The following is a 20,346-nucleotide window of genomic DNA, read 5'->3' on the forward strand; positions in this document are numbered from 1 at the left end:
GAACACGGCACACGATATCCAAAACAAAACAGTTGAATAAAGAGCATGATTCCAAAACACAAATCTATATAAATGTAAAGGGATGAATCCAAATCAATCCTCGTTACAAGTAAAGTCCTAAATCAATGCAACAAACCCCACAACATGGTACAGAAAATGGAGAAGCAGAAGTAACTCTACTCCCGGATTCAGAGAGCAATTAGATTAAACTAGAACCAATAGTATCAAATTTTAGCTTTAACTTGGTGGAATCGTACAATGACATGAACATCACTACAAATTAAGTAGTTGCCGATCACAGACCTTATAAGCTAGTTTCTAACTAAAAACGAGATCTTTTAAAATGGGTAAAGCAAATTTGGATCACATACCAAAGATTTGCTAGGGAAATCCTTGTGGAGTGGAGGATCAGACGCCGTCTCCGCCGGAGCAACAGTGGCGTACCCATATCGCGAGAAAAAGGAGAGATTTTTCATCGGTCCATTTGTGGTTAAAGATCGAAGCTTTGAGGTTTGAGTAACGAGTCGACCTAATCTGGGTAACATTTTTGAGAAGACCCTTGTGGTTGGTTTTACCAAGAGGAATCAGTGAAGAGATTGAATGAGAGAGAGTAAGAATCGAATCGTAAAACCCTAGACGAAAAACCCTCTCTCTCCCAACTCCGGTGTGTGATTGAATTTGATGATGAGGCTCGCTACTCGTCCACGTTAGCGCTTATTCGACCAGGTATCTAACTTACGCCGTCACACGAAACGGTAAGCCTCAGTTAAAAAAGCAAGAACAAACAAAAAAAAAACTACCGAGAACAAACACATTCGGATCGATAGACTCAAAAGTTAAAACGGTAAAATGATGGTGTAATTTTTTATTTTGGTGTATTTTGCTTTTGATAAAGTCGAAGAAATGATGGCAATCGGATGTTAATTTACAAAAAAAAAAAAATCACATTTAAAGAATTTAAGCAAACTTTATAATTGATTGATATAACATTATCATCATCCTTTTTATGTTGGAGAAGTATTAAAAGATGTTGTTGTCGGGAAAAAAAGCTTAAAACTAAAAGATGTTATTCACAAAATTCACATCATTAAAAAAAAAAAAAAAATCACGTTTTTAAGTTTGAAGTTTTAACCAAACATTTAAACCTAAGGCCAGTTAGTTAACTAGATGTTGTCGTTGCGCCTCTGCCTTTCAAGGTTAATCTGGTTGCGGTAACCTGTAGCGTTGCCAACAATATTCGTCAGTTTAGCCATTTCTGTCTGTCTTAAGCTCGTATTCAAATTTTGTTGAGCCCTCTCCACCATATGGACTGATCCCATGGACTGCATCTCGCAACCGTATCGTCCAACTACCTTATCTACACTACAAAAATTTTACAGAAACAAAAATTAGTTAACAAAACAAATCACACAACAGCAAAAAAGAAAAAATAAATTACATAATCAAATAATTACAACTTTGGAATTCCGTGGTCTCTCACTTCTTCTCCGTCGTCCAGGATACACACCGTAGCTATTTGCCTATTGGGGCTAACGTCAACTATTTCTCTCGCCTTCTGTCTGACTTTGTTGGTAGACTGGAAGAACGCTTGTCTACGATGCGTATTATTTCCGATCAACATGCTTATAGATGTTATGTTGGTGAAGTATTTTGGACGAAAAAGTAGTATTAATTAATAATTAGTACATGTCTATATGATGAGATTTTTGTTTGTTCAAACATTTGGTTACAAATTCCTTTGCATGACAAAGCGATAAGCATATGCACATATTTTGACCATATGCTAATGGCAGCCTAATGCTTTCATATCATATTTGATTCTTTATACTCTTCCTAGAATATATCCTGAAATGCACAATTTTTTTTTTTATATATCTAGGGAATGGTGATTTCAGGATATATCCTCTTTGACTATAAGCTTAAAACCAGTTTTAATTTTAACAAGGCAAAAGTATCGTTGGAATTTTACAAAATATGATAAAATATGTAGTGAGATATCTGGTTATGACTTATGAAGCTTCTCATATACTACAAAAAGGATATGATGCCCTTCTTATATATCATCACTCATGTGATATATTTAATGGAAAACACTAATATTCAACTTGATTAAAATTTATCGCATGTTTATTTGTTCCTAAGAAACGAAGCTTATTAACCAAACCCGAAGGCAATTTGATTCAGATTTGGGTGGTATGTAATATTCAATCGGATTGAATATCCATGAGATTCAGATACATGAAGGAAAATAAGTGTTGTTTCTCTTCGTTAAGTGTCCTTACTTATTTATGCCAATAGGACTTATTCTAACAGCTTCAAACTGTCCTCTCAGAAAAGAGAAGAAGTTCAAACATGAGTTGAAAAACTTTGAGCATGTATCTAAGTCACTTGGACTAGATGGTGAGTGCGCTCATGATCTCTCTGCAGCTTACAAGGGAGGTTTTGTCTTCTAACGATGAATACAAAGAGAAAGTTGTGGTTGTTGTCATATTTGATCGAAAACACTAATATTCAATTTAATTAAAATTTTATGGCATGTTTGTTTGTTCATGAGAAACAAAGCTTTGTTTAGTCATGGGTGTATTAACTAGACCCACAAGGCCACAACCCAAACTCGAAATAAGTACAAAAATGCAGTGGATTTAAACCCAATATCTTAAACATTTATTAGTGCATGGTAAATCATTTTGCAACTTTAGTTATTATGTTCTAGTATGAAAACGTTAAATATTTATCTATATACATCTATGTATATTCTAAAATTCCTAATCGACCTTAGTTATTATATTATATTATATATGAGACTAGATGAGGACCCGCCCGATGTGCGGGTTTAAAGTTTTATAAATTAGATTAAATTTAACAAAAATATATTAAAATTTATTGTACGTTATTTATAAATTTTATTTTTGTTATAATACACTGATTTATATCGATTTACAAATCTTTTATGTATGTTACTATTAAAAGTTTATTTTTTTTACACCTAAATATATGTTACAAATATATTTTTTATCACCACCTAGAAAATGTCTATGTGAACACATTAAGCCAACTATTTTACTTTCACTTCTGCATAGTTTTTTAATTACTAAAATTGTTGGCTCAAAAAATATTTTGAATAAAAAAATATATTAAATAATATACTAATCAATGATGTATCATCACAATAATTTATGGCCACCATGGAAAAAACCTCGGGCTCCGCGCTCATCTCTTATGGAGAGAACCTTGCGTCCAATCTCCTCCACCATGGAAAGAACCTTGGCTTCACCTTCCTCCCTTAGGGAAATAACCTTGCGTCCAACCTCCTCCACCTTCCTCCCTTGGGGAGATGACCTTTTGTTCAACCTTCTCCACCACAGAAAGAACCTTGGCTCTCTGTCCTCCTGTTTGGAGAAAACATGTTCACATCTTTTTGCTACCTCAAAATGGCTTGCTCCGATCCTCCAACAACCAATGAAAAATTGCTTGATGAGCTTCTACTCGTTATCATTCTTTCGGATTGAATGAATAATGGTAACAATTATGTTTGCAAAAAAGAAGAAGAGTTTATGACCAATCAATCAATGTTGAGAAATTAGAAGAAAATTAATTTGATATAATTAAAAAAACAATAGAAAATTATAAGCACGGTAATATATGAATCCCAAATAATTAAAAGATGAAAATATAAATTAGATAAAAAAAATCTAATAATACTACACTAAATTTTAATATACAGTATTAGGAAAAGAAGACGCATATATTAATCTTTTTTCGGGTCAACATATTAATCTTACCTATTCCCAACTGAAAAAGGAGAAAGTATGATAAATTATGGTTTAAAAAAAATAAGAAAATTTTACCTTCCCATTAAAGAAAATTGCCCAATTAAACAAAGTTGAATGCAGTGTTTTTTAATAAACTATTTAAATATGAGACCATCTATGCTTATATAGAAGTGAGTATTTACAAATTTTAGAATTAATAATTAACTGTATATTTTCCTTAATCCTCTTTTCTATTTTTATAGAATTAATAACTTAAAATTAAAAATAAGTAAATAATATTATAATTTCAAGTTTTATGAAATATATATATATATAATCTCCTTGATGAGGACCCGCACATTAAAGTTTTATAAATTAAATTAAATTTATTAAAATTTGTTGTATGTTATATATAAAATTTATTTTTGTTATAATACACTGATTTATATCCATTTACAAATCTTTTATGTATGTTACTATTAAAAGTATATTTTTATACCTAAATGTACTTTTGTATGTTACAAAAATATTCTTTATCACCATCTACAAACTGTCTATATAAACACATTAAGCCAAGTATATTACTTTCACTTATGCATAGTTTTTTAATTACTAAAATTGTTGGCTCAAAAATCATTTTGAATAAAAAATATATTACATAATATACTAATCAATGATGTATCATCACAATAATGTATGACCACCATGGAGAAAACATCGGTTCCGCCTTCATCCCTTATGGAGAGAACCTTGCGTCCAACCTCCTCTACCATGGAGAGAACTTTGGCTCCGCCTTTCTCCCTTAGAGAGATAACCTTGCGTCCAATCTCCTCCACCTTCCTCCCTTGCGGAGATAACTTTGTGTCCAACCTTCTCTACCATAGGGAGAACCTCGGCTCTGCCCTCCTATGTGGAGAAAATATGTTCACGTCTTTTTGCTATCTCAAAATGGCTTGTTCCGACAACCAGTGAAAGTAAAAACAATTTTCTAACTTCACAAAAAATCTTTTGATAGTAACTAATGTTAAATTTCCCAATGTATTCGTGATAGTAACTATGCCAAAGTGAAAGTAAAATAGTTGGCTTAATGTGTTTATAGATAACATAATATACTAATCAATGATGTATCAACACAATAATGTATGGCCTCCATAGAAAAAACCTCGACTCCGCCCTCATCCCTTATGGAGAGAACCTTGCGTCCAACTTTCTCCACCATGGAGAGAACCTTGGCTCCGTCTTCCTTTCTTGGAGAGATAACCTTGCGTCCAACCTCCTCCACCTTCCTCTGTTGGGTAGATAACCTTGTGTCCAACCTTCTCCACCATAGAGAGAACCTCGACTCTGCCCTCATCCTGTGTGGAGAGAAAATGTTCACGTCTTTTTCTATCTCAAAATAGCTTGCTCCGACGACCAATAAACGTCAAAACCTTTTTCAATCGTCACAAAATCTTTTGATAGTAACCAATGCTAAATTTCTCAATGTATTCGTGGAAGTGTCTTTGATACACCATGATGTAGCCTCTGTCTCTATAACGCTTCAACCTCCACATTGTTTAGTGAGCCCATGTCTACTCTCAGTCCATGGGCCCACTTCCCAAGTGGGCCCTACATCTATTCCCGGCTTGTGGACCAACCCATATTTGATGGCCAGTTTGTTACGTCTGGAAGTATTCAAAAACTTGATTACCGACCTTACAAATCAACAAATGATATTTTCTTTTGTTTTGTCCTCACTCGCACGATTTCGACAATCACTTCCAGAAATATCACCCATCATGAAGTTCTCTCAAGACCCTTGACTGAAAAAATAAGTGCATTTTGGTGACGTATGTGACTAAATCAATTCTTTTAAACATTTCCGCAAACCAGGGTGTCAGAGTCTTTGAGCTCCTATGGATCTATCAACAACGATTTATTTTTTTTCCAATCTATCTATCTATGTTTGTTGTACGCTTGTGTTTGATTAACTTATTTTATCAATTCATTAGGTTGATGAGCTTTTATTCGTTATCTGCCTTTGGGATTGAATGGATAATGGTAACAATTATGTTTGCAAAAAAAAAAAAGGTTTATGACCAAGGTTGAGAAATTGAAAGAAAATTAATTTGCCATAATTAAAGAAACAATAGAAAATTATAAGCATGTTAATATATGAATCCCAAATCATTCAAATATTAAAATATAAATTAAAACAATCTAAAAATACTACAATAACTTTTAAAATACAGTATTAGAAAAAGAAGACTCATATATTAATTTTTTTTTGTCAACATATTAATCTTACCTATTCTCAACTGAAAAAGGAGAAACTAGTAGAAAAATTTGGTTTAAGAAAATAAGAAAAATTTACCTTCCCATTAAAATATATTCCAAATTAAACAAAGTTGAAAGCAATGTTTTTGAAAAAATTATTTAAATATGAGGCGATCTTTGATTATATAGAAGTGAGTACAAAATTTAGAATTAATAATTAAAAGTATATTTTCCTTAATCCTTTTTCTATTTTTTCAATAATTAATCACTTAAAATTAAAAATAAGTAAATAATATTATAATTTCGAATTTTATGATATATATATATATATAATCTCCTTATAATTATTTTTAAAAACTTTGTTTTTTTCTAAATTCTGAATTTTATTATAATTATCTTTTTACTTTATTAATATTTTTTAAAACAGAAGATTATCTTTTTGTTGTAATCAAATTCTTCCTATTAAATATTTACACATGTCAAAATCTCAGATTGATAATTTGACATGACACATGTCAAAATGTTGTTAATGGCTAACTTTCAAAACCCAACTTTATATAATAAGATATTATTGTAAGAGTTCGATTACATGTTTTGTTTAATATATATCTTCAACTGTTTTCAATTTTATTTCTATCTAATGCATTACTAGATTATACGTATCCTTTACATTTTTGTAATACTTTGTTTAATATATATCTTATACTATTTTGAATCTTATTTATTTCTAACGCGTTACTAATATACATATCAATACAATAATACTACAATATTTCTAACCATAGCATGACACATCAGCTTTTGTATTCAAGCACAGACTGACACATCAATTAAAATAAATACTCAATCAAATTATAACAATTAATACACATCATCTCTAATTTGCTTACATGTCATCATTCTATCTTACCTTCCCGTTTCTCTTTTTGCTTCACCATATTTCGAGACTCAACAACCATCACTTTGAAAATAAATAAACAGAGAAGAGATTGGATTAGGGTAATCTGTTGGATTTCAATCTATAATCAGCTCTAATCCGTTGGGTGTTAATTTTAGGGATAAACAATCTCAGACTTTGTATCCTTTTTTATTTCTTTCTATCTCAGTAAACATCGCTCATCTTCAATTTTGATTCTTATTAATCGTGAAAGTGGAAAACAATCTTCTTTAGCAACGACCATGGAGAACAATCACGGTGATGGCGATGGCGATTTTTGAATTTTGGTGAAAACAAGAGGGCACCCAAAGTCCCACGTTGGAGGCTATGTGCGAAGATGCTGGCGAGGGAGGAGGAAGGTGAAGCCGTTGGGGCTGAATTGGAATGCTTATGGGCCTCTGAAATTCGGTTACATCAGTTAGTTCAGGGAGAAAGTAGCAATGTCGCGGCTGCTACTACTGAGGATAGTACATGGAGGAAGCTGATCATGATTCGCATCACAAGATTGGCAAAGTGTACTCTGGCTTGCATGAGTTCTCTAACTCCTTTTTCTTGCCTATGTTTTCCTTTGAAAGAAGAACCTTCTAAAAAATGGAACTTGATATAAACTGGTCGAAAATAAAGTTTTGATTTTTCAATGAAATTGTGTAGAGGTGTGACCTTATCATCTTTTAGAATTTTGAAACCAAGCTTGTAAACTCTGCTCTAACATCCTTGTAGCGAATTTGCAGCTGCTTCTGATTTTATCTTGATTGTAGACTAAATTCTGATTTGTCCAATGTATCTTTATCATTGTTTTATCTTATTAATTATTTTTCTTTCTTTCAGGTTTCCACAACTCATGTCTTTATCATTAAAAAGAATTAATATGTCACATGCAATAATTAACTGTCCACTCCTCCAACTTCTTGATATAGCCTCATGCCATAAGCTTTTGGATGTTACTATTCGTTCAGCGGTCATTTCATGTCCTCAGTTAGAGTCACTAGACGTTTCTAACTGTTCTTGTTTCAGTGATGAAACTTTGAGCCATATAGCCCAGACTTCTACTAATCTGCATATTTTGAATGCTTCATACTGCCCAATATATCTCTTTAGGTTGGTCCTATTAGATATCTTCTTTGCTCCCTCCATTTATGTTGTCTCATTCTCTTTTTTCTTGACTTGATTTCCCTTTTGTTCTTTGAACTCAGCACATCTTCCATTGTTGATTGTTCATAGCTGTGAGGTTATGACATCCGCTTCTATGACTTGGATTGCTAATAGTTCTGCTTTAGAGGTCAGTGATCGTTCTACAACCTTTAACTATTTTCTTTTGTTTTCCACACGTTGTGGACCACACCCAAAAGCGTATTGTTCTACAATCTTTAAACGAAGACCACAATTTCAGTTGGGTTGACCACATCCACATATAATATGTTGCAGGTTTTGGAGCTTGACAATTGCATTATGTTGACATCTGTATCTTTGCATATCTCCTACTTTTATTGTATTGAGTTCTCATTTTTTATAGCTTTTTTCTGTTTTTTACTTTATAACAGTGATTTGTGCATATGTTGTATGAGGTGTGATGATAAAGCTAAGTCGAATGTAGGTGTACTCATTTCTGTGCTTCTGCAAATTTATATTCAAAGGTAAATTCAATAAAACCAATACAATCTTTTTTTTAATAAGATAAAATTATTTTAGAATGAAATAAAGGAATTTGTAGCTACATAATGTGGTCTTACAAATTAAAATTCCTAAGATAAATAAAACACAAAACAACTATGCTTACTTTCTAATAGTGATTTGTGCTCCTTAGCTTTATGAGGAGGGGCTGTTCAAATTTCTCAAAATAACTATTTTCAATTTTAAATCACATTTCATAAACAACAGTGAAAGTATGTAAGAAAAAAAGAAAACAGTCATTCCAAATCCAAATACCTATTTTAGGTTACATAGACAATCCAATTAAGCAATTCTACCAATAATAATAAGAAAAAAAGTCAATAAAAACACACACGGTATATGTCATTAAATAAAAAAATCAACAGCCAAAATTAAGTAAAAATAATTAAGAAACAACAAAACTAATAAAATGGACCTCCAATACATCCTAGAACAAGAAAAATAAAACATTATACAGTACTCTACATTTCCTTAACAAAAAAACTAAAATAAAAATAAATAACAACACATAATAAAATAAAATAAACACATAAACATCCTTAAAGAAAGAAAATTGATTTTACATTACAAACAACATACGAAACCAAAAACTACAATAGTTATAAAGAAAAACAAAATAAAAAATAACCCTGCGGCGTATTAAAAATCAATGGAAGGTTTTATATTATAGTTTAAAATAGTAAAAACTAATTAATTATCTACAACTTAAATATTACTTTGACAATTAACTTATATGCTATTCAACATAAGTATAATAGTATTAAAATAACATACAAAACCATATTAAAGTAAAAATATGTCTATGAGTTTGACAAATAATAATTTTTCTAACAAGACAAAAAAAACACTATATAACAATTATGTGATTAAATTTGTAAAAACTACAAAAAACACCACAAAATCAAACTATACTAATATATCTTCCACAAAAGGTAAAGAAAATAAATAGAACATATATTAGGATTAGTTAGACTATTTATATAATTAATTTTACCCGATTTATATGTAAACATATATAAGCCATCCTATTTTGAGATTACTCTATTTTTATTTATTAGTGCATTTTTTCTATCTTAACATTGTATAAACTGTAGTTTTTATAATTATTCCAGTTAAAAAATATATATTTTCAATAATTAAATATATTTAAGAATAGTTACAAAAAGTATCCCGCAGCGTAGCGCGGGTCTAACCTAGTTCTTAATAAAAATTACATATGTATATGAAAAATTTTACACCTGCTTTAAAATTGTTCCTGATTTACTATTTCATTTGGTTTAATAGTCTTTAATTTACATATGGTTTTGTAATTAATGTTTCAATTAAGTAAACCGGTCTATTTGTATTTTGTAGAAAACTCGGATCAATCAAATAACAAAATCTTCTTCAATCTCCCTTCTCGCTATATCATCATCAACAACTTTCCACCATGAAATCTCTCTTCTTCTGAGATAATCCTTCTTCTTTAGCTTCGGCAATAAAGCAAAGCAAGTATAAACATCCAATTTAACTACATGTAAAAATCTCATGAAACAGCAGAAAGAGCTTGACATTAACATGAAGCTTGCATTGATTTACTCTCTCTCAGCTCATGTGAGAAATCAACATACATACGCATCAAAAAGTGACAACAATATTAGAAAGGCACAGAAGACAAGAACTCATTTCAATACTAAGAGCATCATTATATGGGAACAGTTTTGGGTGTTTTTAGAGTAAAAATATTATGAAAATAATGTAAGATCATTAGTTTAGATCTTTTGTTAAAAAGTTAGTTATTGGGAGAACATGTTTAAGATCATAAGATTTAATAATATAATATTCTTAAACATATTATAATTAGAAAAACTTATAAATTAATATTTAAATTGCATACTTATATAAAAGCAATTGTATACTTATAAATTAATATAATATTCTTAAACATATTACAATTATAAAAACTTATAAATTAATATTTAAATTGCATACTTATATAAAAGCAATTGTATACTTATAAATTAATATAATATTCTTAAACATATTACAATTATAAAAACTTATAAATTAACATTTAAATTGCATATTTATTTATTAGAAAAATAATGAATAGTGGGCTTAAAACTATTTTTTTGATCTTGAATAAGAACTGATTTAAGTCCAGTTCTTATTCAAAGTGGCTTCACGTGATTGGGCGAGATTTTTTGGAAAAAAAGAAAATATTTCATTTATAGAAAAATCGTTTTGAAATGGTCGCTTCAATAGAATAATGGGACAGAATGAGAATATGTCCCTTCTGAGCATCTTTAATCACACACTCGGAAGCTTGCAAAATCGTTTTGAAATCGAGTAAACCAATTTTTTCATCTAAACCAAAAGCCTGCACAAATAATAATAATATTATGTGTTAATGTTTCCTAGCACGAAATTTTCATGATTAAAAAATCTGATATGTGTTGATCAAAATAAAATGTCTAGTGTCCCACAATAACAATTCCAGCATTTTTATTTTTTTTTTGTTTTAGAAAAAAATCTAATTAAAAAAAAATCATTTAAAAAGAAAAAAAAAGTGTCTGTAACAAATTATCACGTGAGAGAGGAGACAGAGTTGGTAAAAAGTTTTTTTTAAGACAATGGTTATCTAATTTTACGTTATTTTCGTTTAGAGGAAGAAAAGAAAAATTATTTAATTAATTACAGTCATCTTTCTCTCTCTCTCTCTCTCTCTCTCACCTCAACAAAAACAAATTACACTTCTCCAAACCGAAACGCTCTCTTTATCTCTCAAGCTGTCATAATCGCCTCTGTCTGTATTCTCTCGCTTGAAGATAAATTTTCACAATTAGGGTTCTTCTACCCTTTGAGCTTTTTTAACTGTTCCATCTCTACTCTTAAAATATATATCTTTCATCTTCGTCTTCGATTCGTAGATCTCTTATAAATAAAAATAAAAAAAGAATTCTTGAATCTGTTCTTTACATCTCAAGCGGCAAATTCGTTCTCGACCTCCTTATTATTATTATTATTATTATTAGCTCAATCAATCCCCCAGCTTTAGGTTAGTTAGTCCCATAGACTCTTTTTTGAGGTCACTGTTCAAATTATCGCCTTTGATGATACTCATTGTTCTCTTAAACAGGTGATGATGGTGATTCAGGGTTTGGTATTGTTGTACTCTAGGCTCTCGTAGCGGCGAGAATGCCAGGCATTCCTCTCATCACTCGTGAATCCTCTTCGTAAGTCTCTTTTTTTTCATCTTTGAAGAAAAAAATCAAATCTTTCACCCTCTAAATAGATTTGGTGGTGGTGATGAATCACAGTTGTTCAAGAAGCACAGAGCAGATGTGCCATGAAGACTCCCGTGTGCGTATTTCTGAAGAGGAGGAGGTTGCTGCTGAAGAGAGCCTCGCTGCCTATTGCAAGCCTGTTGAACTCTACAACATCCTTCAGCGCCGTGCTCTTAGGAATGTATGTCTCTCGTTCTTTGTTTCTTTACCTCTCTTGTTATGAGTAAAAGGATATAGCTTTACAAGTAGTGGTCTACTACTTCCTATGAAAGTCTAAGTTTTGAGTTTACTTCATTTGCTATGCAGTCCTAATCATTTCTCTCTCTGTGTCTCGTGTAGCCCTTGTTTCTTCAGCGATGTTTGCATTATAAGATTGAGGCCAAACATAAAAGGAGGTAACTTTTTTCTTTTTTTCTGATCAGAATTTCTCCATAAGTTTATTAGACTATACCTCAATAATTCATTCCAGACAATGAATGCTTTCAAGTTTTTGGGAAGAAGATTTTGAGACTTTGACCCACTGGTGGATTGTAATCAATATATTACTGCTGTGCAGAATTCAAATGACTGTGTTTCTCTCGGGGACTATAGATGCTGGTGTACAAACTCAAAAGTTGTTCCCTCTGTATATTTTGCTGGCTAGACTCGTTTCCCCTAAGCCTGTCGCCGAGGTAGGAGTTTCGATTTCAGGCTTAAATTTGGATTGATCTTTATTCTTTGTTACTTACCTTTTCATTGCTAACATTCTTTTTTTTCTTTTGAAATTCTCAAATTATAGTATTCTGCAGTATATAGGTTCAGTCGAGCATGTATCTTAACTGGTGGCCTGGGAGTTGATGGAGTTAGTCAAGCCCAAGCCAACTTTCTTCTCCCTGATATGAACAGACTCGCGTTGGAGTCAAAATCAGGATCACTCGCTATCTTGTTTATCAGCTTTGGTGATTAAGATTAACTGTTGTATAATATTTACTTAAAGAAAATCATATAGTATTCAGATCACATGATCAAATTATTTTCTTTCTTGTAGCTGGTGCGCAAAATTCTCAATTTGGCATTGATTCAGGCAAGATTCATTCAGGTATTTCCTTTTCGTCAATGATATTACATTTTTATACAAACTACAAAGTGGTATCTTTTTAGCCATACCAATTTTCCTTGTCATAGTATGGATCAGGGATTCGGGGACTCCGAGTTATAAGAGTTTATGAAATTCGCTTTCTTCATAAACTCTTATCATCATGAGCGTTTTTTCCTGGCAGGAAATATAGGAGGACATTGCTTATGGAGTAAAATACCTCTGCAATCGCTCTATGCGTCGTGGCAGAAATCTCCAAACATGGACTTAGGACAGAGAGTAGACTCAGTCTCTCTTGTTGAAATGCAGCCTTGCTTCATAAAGGTAAAGACTATTGCCTAAATCGGCCCCTTGTGTTATATTATTCTTTGTTCCCTTTAGTGAAATGTGGACTCCGGATTGAACTTTTTTACATGTAATTTGAAAAGGTAAATTGGAAGTAATTGCTTTTTGTGAATATTATTCTGGCTTTTAGTTTTCAGTCTGGATTATTTAAATGAAAATTTTCAGAAAAACTTTTCCATTGTCCATTGTTGCAGCTAAAGTCTATGAGTGAGGAAAAGTGTGTCTCGATTCAGGTGCCCAGCAATCCCCTCACCTCGGTAACTCTACACACTTTGCTATGCTTCCATCCATTATTCTGAAAATATTATGTAATTGTAATCTTATAATTCTTTTACTTCTTATTTGAAGAGCTCCCCGCAGCAAGTGCAAGTCACCATATCTGCAGAAGAGGTTGGGGCAACAGAAAAATCTCCTTATAGTTCATTTTCATATAATGACATCTCTTCCTCTTCGTTGTTGCAAATTATCAGGTAATCTTCAGCAGTTTAGTCTACCATCCTTTTTCTTCGCTTTCAGCTTTCTTGCCTCATCACTTATAATGTCTTCTAATTTTATAAAATCTATTGACCTGTCTGCTCTCTCCCTTAGTCTATAGCTGTCAGTTTTCTTGATTGCGACTGCCCTTCCTCTAATGAAATATATATAATTGTCAGTTTACAAGTTGTTACGTACAACATATAATGTTTATCTCTTCAAGTTGATTCTAAACCTCAACATTCATTGCATAGGTTGAGAACACGGAATGTAGTTTTCAATTACAGATACTATAACAACAAATTGCAGAGGACTGAAGGTAACTTAGTATCATCCCTAACCTGTTTCATACCTATATATATATATATATGTTATATTTGGTTCACTAATATATATTAATTTGCTATGTGTCTTGCAGTAACTGAAGACTTTTCTTGTCCATTCTGCTTAGTAAAATGTGCCAGTTTCAAGGTAGGCTTTCATTTCTTTTCTCATGCATACCTATCAGTCAAAGATACAGCTGTAGTAACTAGTCTTTGGAGTGATGCAATCTTTTCTTTTGTTCCCAATCATGTTGTAGGGCCTGAGATATCACTTGCCATCAACCCATGATCTCTTCAATTTCGAGTTTTGGGTTTGTAACTTCAAAATTCAGTTAAGCTGTTTGCTCAATTATTATTTTGTGGGTGCCACTAATCTGCTCTACTTGGTTTTTAGGTAACTGAAGAATATCAGGCTGTAAATGTCTCCCTCAAGACAGAGACAATGATTTCCGAGGTTGGCGCATTTTGTTTGCTTGATCATTAGATTCTCTGCTGTAGATCTTATAGGCTGTAACAGTATCATTTTTCATTAAAACTAATATCCTCTATCTATTGTTGACATTTGAGTGGTTAAACAAAGGAACTGGAATGTTTCGTTGCTATTTTTCACACTATGATCCTTGCTATAGTCCTTAATGACGACGTCAAATAGAATTAAAAATCACAATAACATTGCGGTGGCTGTTAACTTTTGTGGCCAAAGCTCGACTATAGAATAAAGTCCTGTATTATATAGGAGTGTCAAACCTATTTGAAGTAGTTGGTTCCACGATATATTTGAGGTGTTTGTAGATTTCCAATTTGATGATTACACTTGGCACAGTTTTCTATATCTGAATGTTCGCAAAATAAATACGCAGATTAATGAGGACGACGTTGACCCCAAGCAGCAAACATTCTTTTTTTCGTAAGTTATCTGGCCTATGTTGCCTTTAATTTTCCTAGCATTTGACATTCAGTCGTCCAGACCATAAAGAATTCTTCAATATATGACAGTTCAAAAAAATTCAGACGGAGGAGGCAAAAGAGTCAGGTACGGAGCTCAAGGCAAGGGCCTCATCTTGGACTAGGTTGCGAGGTGCTGGACAAAACTGATGGTATGTGTTTTGACTGAAATCATAGTTACTTACTTTTGTAGTATCGGCTTCTTTTGCTATGAGAGCCTTTCTTAGTTTTATAATTTACAAGTAATTTTCATTTTTATGTGCGTTCGACAACATTGGATCATTTTTCAGAGATTTTTACTTATTATTTTCAGATGCTCATTCTGCTAGAAGTGAGAAGAGCCGAATACCACATGGAAAGCATTATGAAAGAATTGGAGGTGCTGAGTCTGGTCAAAGAGTTCCTCCTGGCACGAGTCCTGCAGATGTGCAATCATGCGGTGATCCAGATTATGTGCAGTCGATAGCTGGAAGTACAATGTTGCAGTTTGCAAAAACGAGGAAACTATCTATAGAACGGTCGGACTTGAGGAAGTATGTTTGACTCTGCTGTCGTTCTCTCGTATTTGATCTTCATTGAACTACATATGATTCATGCTTGGAAATTTCTGTCCATATTTCTTTACAAATAGCTTGCTAATCCCAAATGATGTGACTTGAGTTTTTCAAATTTTTTTCTCCTCCAGCCGTAGCCTCCTTCAGAAAAGACAGTTCTTTCACTCTCATCGAGCTCAGGTGATCTATTGTTTTTAGGTCTCTTGCTTATGAAGCTTGTAGTTGATTTTGACTTTACTATGTGGATAATCACAGCCCATGGCTCTGGAACAAGTACTTTCTGACCGAGATAGTGAAGATGAAGTTGATGATGATGTGGCAGATTTTGAAGATAGAAGGGTATGTTTTAGAATATAACATTTTTACAGTCTGATGTGCTCTATAAAGCTCAGTAGTTTGGTAGATATATGTTTCGTGTGAAAGTGAAAGGAATATTGAAGACTAGGCATGGGCAAACGTTCTATAGGGGAAAAATTGTTATGGTAGAGAGTTGAATAAGAAATATGTGAGCAAGCAATGTGCTTATATAATAAATAGTATTTGTTAAAAGTCGCAGTGTTTTAGTTTGTTTTCGGTTCTAACACAAACACATTTTGTCTGATTTTCTACTTGTCAAGAGTGAATAATCTTCCTTCCTTTTACTATTTGTAACTTCTTTTTCTTCAGATGCTGGATGATTTTGTTGATGTGACTAAGGATGAGAAGCAGATGATGCACATGTGGAATTCGTTTGTGAGGAAGCAGCGGTATGTTTTATCTCTTTTCAGTACATGTGATGTTGAGTTAACATTATACAAATTTAGAGTGACATGTGTGATGGTTTGTGAGCTCTTTCTACTGGTATAAAAAAAAGTGAACGATTAGATAACATCAGCTTCCATGTTCACTGACTCGTTATAAGCATTAGCTTGACACTGGTTTTGGATCATTTGCAGGGTATTGGCAGATGGTCACATTCCATGGGCATGTGAGGCATTCTCAAGATTACATGGACCCATCATGGTTCGAACACCGCACTTGATTTGGTAATTTGACTCTCATTTACTCCATTGTTTTTTTTTCAAGTGTTTCAGAGAAAGTGGTTTTTGTTGACAAAGGTGAGTTTTTTTGTGTGTAGGTGCTGGAGAGTGTTTATGGTGAAACTGTGGAACCATGGCCTTCTTGACGCCAGAACCATGAACAACTGTAATACCTTTCTCGAGCAGCTCCAAATTGAAAACCCAAGAAACCATTAATTTAAGTAGAAAAACCAAGAAAGAAGGGAGAGAAAATAAGAGTTTTGGGGGTCTTATTTAACTACTTTTGGTGTTGAGGAGCATATTTATGCATGACTTGTCCTCTCTTTTTTTATAAATGTGTACATTGGCTCATCTTTGACCTTTGTTCTTCGACTAGTGCTGCTTATACATGTTCCTTATTCATTTAGGATTTATATTGGTTCAGGAAGTTAACATTGAAAACAGGATCAAAACAATTTCATTTAAATGAAATCAAAGCATTAATTAGCTGAATTCATTCTACTCTACAAATGTATAAATATAGGAGCCATAGGATGCACGGGGGATTACAAAAACACTTTGCCCTGATACATTTTATACAATTTAAACTTTAAAGCAAGCGAAGTACCTAGCAAATATGTTATGACTTTTGTTCTTGAGAGTTTTAATCCACAACTACTAATCCATAATGTTTCCACATATATTTTCTGTTTCTGAACTAAACCACTAAACCAATCTTTACTCCCAATGTATTGGTTTTTCTATTGCTGATCAATTCAGAGCTTAAGTATTTGGTTTTACCAATAGTTATTGAAAATTAATAAACGAGTAGGTNNGGGGGGGGGGGGGGGGGGGGGGGGGGGGGGGTGCGCATATCTTTGTCGAACTTAAACCGTGTCTACTCATGCCGTCAATGTCGTCCTCGGTAAATAAGAGGAAGGCAGCACTTATGGCTAAGAAGAAGCTGTCGTAATCGAACCCAAATCTGTCACTTCCCGATGATTTGCTATTGAGCATCTTCGCATGAATCTCAAGATTTTACTATCCGACTATCTCCCTCGTCTCCAAGAGCTTTCGATCTCTCCTAGCTTCACCGGATCTTTACAAGGCTCGATCACTCTTAGGCCGCAACGAGACTTGTCTCTACATGTGCTTTCGTTTTTTCCCTGGCCCTAAACCACATTGGTTCACCCTATGCCGGAAACCTGATCGAACCCTAACCAATGACACCAGTAAGAAGTCAAGAAGTTGGTTCTGATATCTACAACATTGGCGGATCCGATGGATCCTTAAGTGTCTCGATTCTGGATTGCTTGTCTCACATGTGGCGCGAGGCTCCAAGCTTGCAGGTGAAGCTACTGTCACTTTCTGCTAGCGTCCTTGACAGATCAAAGATATATGTAGCAGGAAGATGCAAAGATGGCAATGGCTACTCCAATTCTTTCAAGAACTTGTGTGAGGTGTTCGACACAAAAACGCAAGTCTGGGATGCTGAGCCCATTTCTTGCACCGAGACGAAATGCAACTTTTATGAATGTGAAAGCGCATGTGTTGATGGAAAGTTCCACGTGGTGACGGCTCCTCACGGGGAGATAGTTTCATACGATTCCAAGGAAGGTAGACGGGACTAATTTGGACGAGAGATGGAAAATATTTTGTATCATGCTGATCCCAGAGCGTTCAAGTGGTATGATACTGAGGTGAGAAAGTGGAAAAAATTGTGGGGTTTAGTAAGACTACCTAGGATCCCTCTGCAGTCTTCTGTTATATTGGCTGATTATAGTGGAAAGATAGCGGTTTTGTGGGATGATGATTCCTCTTCTTGTAGGCCTGGTGGCAAATATGAGAAGATGATTTGGTGTGCGGTGATTGCGGTTAAAAGTCGCTATAATGGTAATATATGGGGGGAAGTTGAATGGTTTGATCATGTTCTTGCAGTCCCTTTAACATATAATTTTGTGAAAGGTCTTGCTGTTACTGTCTGATGAATGTGTCACAAGGCGTGAACATGTGTTTTTTTTGGTGAATGCAACTATGATCAATGTATCTTCTTATTTTCACGGAGACAAGTTAATAAAACAGAGCATTCTCTGTCATTAGTACATTTAAATGCTTGTCAAGTTACAAGCGAAAGCAATCCAACTTTAAAAACACTTTGATTGCTCTAATAATTCTATACAATTTTTCGAAACGTTTTATATAGGTGTTGTCAAATAAAGCTCTCTTGTCTTCACACACTCTTCAGGGTATATAATACATTGGATTAGCAAGTTTGAAGGATCGTTGAGACATGGAGGTACCCAACAAATCACTCCATTGATCACCTGAATTGCCTCTAATCCTGTATCCCTCTTTCACCATCTCATCTCTCTTCTCAGATTTGTATAGTGTCGCCATTTTGTGCTGTTCCTCTGGAGATCTGCACATTACATAATAATAACGTCAAAGAAATAAACAAAAGATCGCAAATGGCAACGAACTGATGCAAAGTATGTATAAAACTGACGATGTTATGTTCTCTAAAACCATCTCCAGAGATCAAAACTAGCATCAACCTTTGCATAACAATCTAACTCATTGCAGGACCTAAGAAACATCAAACATCTACACTTCAAAGCTATCACCACAGATCAAAACTAGCATTAACCATTGCAAAACAAACTAAACTCATTGCAGGACCTAAAAAACATCTATACTTAAAAGTTCAAATCCAAGAGCTACAAAATCGTTTTTATACCTGAGGATAAGCTTGTCCCAGTTCTGGAAACCAGCATTGATGAGGTTTTCAACAGTAACAAGCCTGTGACTCTCTTTCCTCCCTGTAAGCAAGAAAACTTTGTACCCCAAATCAACCACTCTTTGGTAAAGCTTCAAGCTTGGTGCTATAGCCGGTGCCACTCCTCTCTCTACCCATTTATCAAACTCCGAGTGATCAAAAAGCTCCAACCTACAAAAGAAACACCCAAAACAGAATCAACAAATCAAGTTATTATTATTCTAATCAAATTTGTCCTCTTCTATGAAATTTCTCAGGACAAAAGCAATCAAAAGAACCACATGAACACACACAACAACCATACATAAACAGAACCAAGTATGTATGAGATGTATACCCAAAGCCATGGTCAATGTAGTATGGAAGATTAGACAAAAGAGTCTCATCGATATCGAAAACCCAAATATCTTTGCCGTCGCCGGAGAACTCGACGCTGTTGGCAAAGATGAAAGCTTCCTCAGAGACTCTCTCCAGATCGGTGGCGTAGCCTTTACCCATGACGTAGTTCTTAACGTAATCGGCACACTCAACCGGAATCGTTTTCCACGGGGCGAGATTGTTCATCTCCGCCGCGAATCTCCAGGTCGTGCAATGCAAATCGACATCTTCTTCGGCAGCTTTCTTGTGCATGCTCTCGATTTCGGATGGGTACTCGAGAATCGAATCGTCTGAGAAGGCGGAGGAGGAGAATAAAGAAACCACCACGAGGAGAATAATCAGATAAATCCTCATAGTANCAGATAAATCCTCATCGTAGAATCGCCGGACAACGAAAACCCAATCGGAAAAATACGAAATTTGGGGGTTTCTGAGAATCGAAATTGGGAATTAAGAAACTTGAGTCCAAAAACTAGGGTTTATATTTAGATGGCAAAATCGGAGAAAGGAATCAGAACAAATTCGAAATCCAAAGAGAAGGGAACAAAATTTGATAGTTTCAAAAATTGGATTAAATGGGAATTTCGTACGAAAGA

At 33.8% G+C, this 20,346-nt stretch overlaps 3 protein-coding genes and 1 pseudogene across 4 annotated transcripts in view; 2 read left to right on the forward strand and 2 right to left on the reverse strand.

Annotated features, from left to right (window-relative positions):
* The window catches only part of LOC104763364 (ubiquinol-cytochrome-c reductase complex assembly factor 1-like), a 2,233-nt gene extending 1,523 nt beyond the window's left edge, over positions 1 to 710 (reverse strand). Inside the window, exon 1 of the mRNA XM_010486744.1 lies at positions 372 to 710. Coding sequence (XP_010485046.1) covers positions 372 to 545 — 174 coding nt within the window. The 5' untranslated portion in view covers positions 546 to 710. The remainder of the gene's footprint in view (positions 1 to 371) is intronic.
* Positions 11,332 to 17,032, forward strand: LOC104761121 (polycomb group protein EMBRYONIC FLOWER 2). 2 transcript variants are annotated; one of them, XM_010484154.2, is made up of 22 exons: positions 11,332 to 11,653; positions 11,735 to 11,831; positions 11,916 to 12,063; positions 12,222 to 12,277; positions 12,439 to 12,553; positions 12,661 to 12,820; positions 12,910 to 12,960; positions 13,142 to 13,281; positions 13,497 to 13,559; positions 13,651 to 13,772; positions 14,031 to 14,095; positions 14,195 to 14,247; positions 14,357 to 14,410; positions 14,494 to 14,553; positions 14,960 to 15,006; positions 15,096 to 15,196; positions 15,358 to 15,577; positions 15,730 to 15,778; positions 15,854 to 15,937; positions 16,265 to 16,344; positions 16,534 to 16,623; positions 16,716 to 17,032. In XM_010484154.2, the coding sequence occupies exons 2-22, from the start codon at positions 11,794 to 11,796 to the stop codon at positions 16,831 to 16,833; spliced, it is 1,914 nt and encodes a 637-aa protein (XP_010482456.1). In that variant the 5' UTR covers positions 11,332 to 11,653; positions 11,735 to 11,793; the 3' UTR covers positions 16,834 to 17,032. The 2 variants fall into 2 exon arrangements, with proteins under 2 accessions (XP_010482456.1, XP_010482457.1); XM_010484155.2 differs by having other exon boundaries at positions 13,151 to 13,281.
* Positions 17,475 to 18,581, forward strand: LOC104763365 (annotated as a pseudogene).
* Positions 18,630 to 20,104, reverse strand: LOC104761122 (acid phosphatase 1-like). The gene is made up of 3 exons (XM_010484156.1): positions 19,710 to 20,104; positions 19,334 to 19,543; positions 18,630 to 19,015 (listed from the first exon to the last, which is right to left on the reverse strand). Exons 1-3 carry the CDS (start codon positions 20,102 to 20,104, stop codon positions 18,838 to 18,840), a joined length of 783 nt encoding a protein of 260 aa, XP_010482458.1. The 3' UTR covers positions 18,630 to 18,837.

This window comes from Camelina sativa, chromosome 18 (genome assembly GCF_000633955.1).
Source record: "Camelina sativa cultivar DH55 chromosome 18, Cs, whole genome shotgun sequence".
In the NCBI taxonomy this organism is placed as follows: domain Eukaryota; kingdom Viridiplantae; phylum Streptophyta; class Magnoliopsida; order Brassicales; family Brassicaceae; genus Camelina; species Camelina sativa.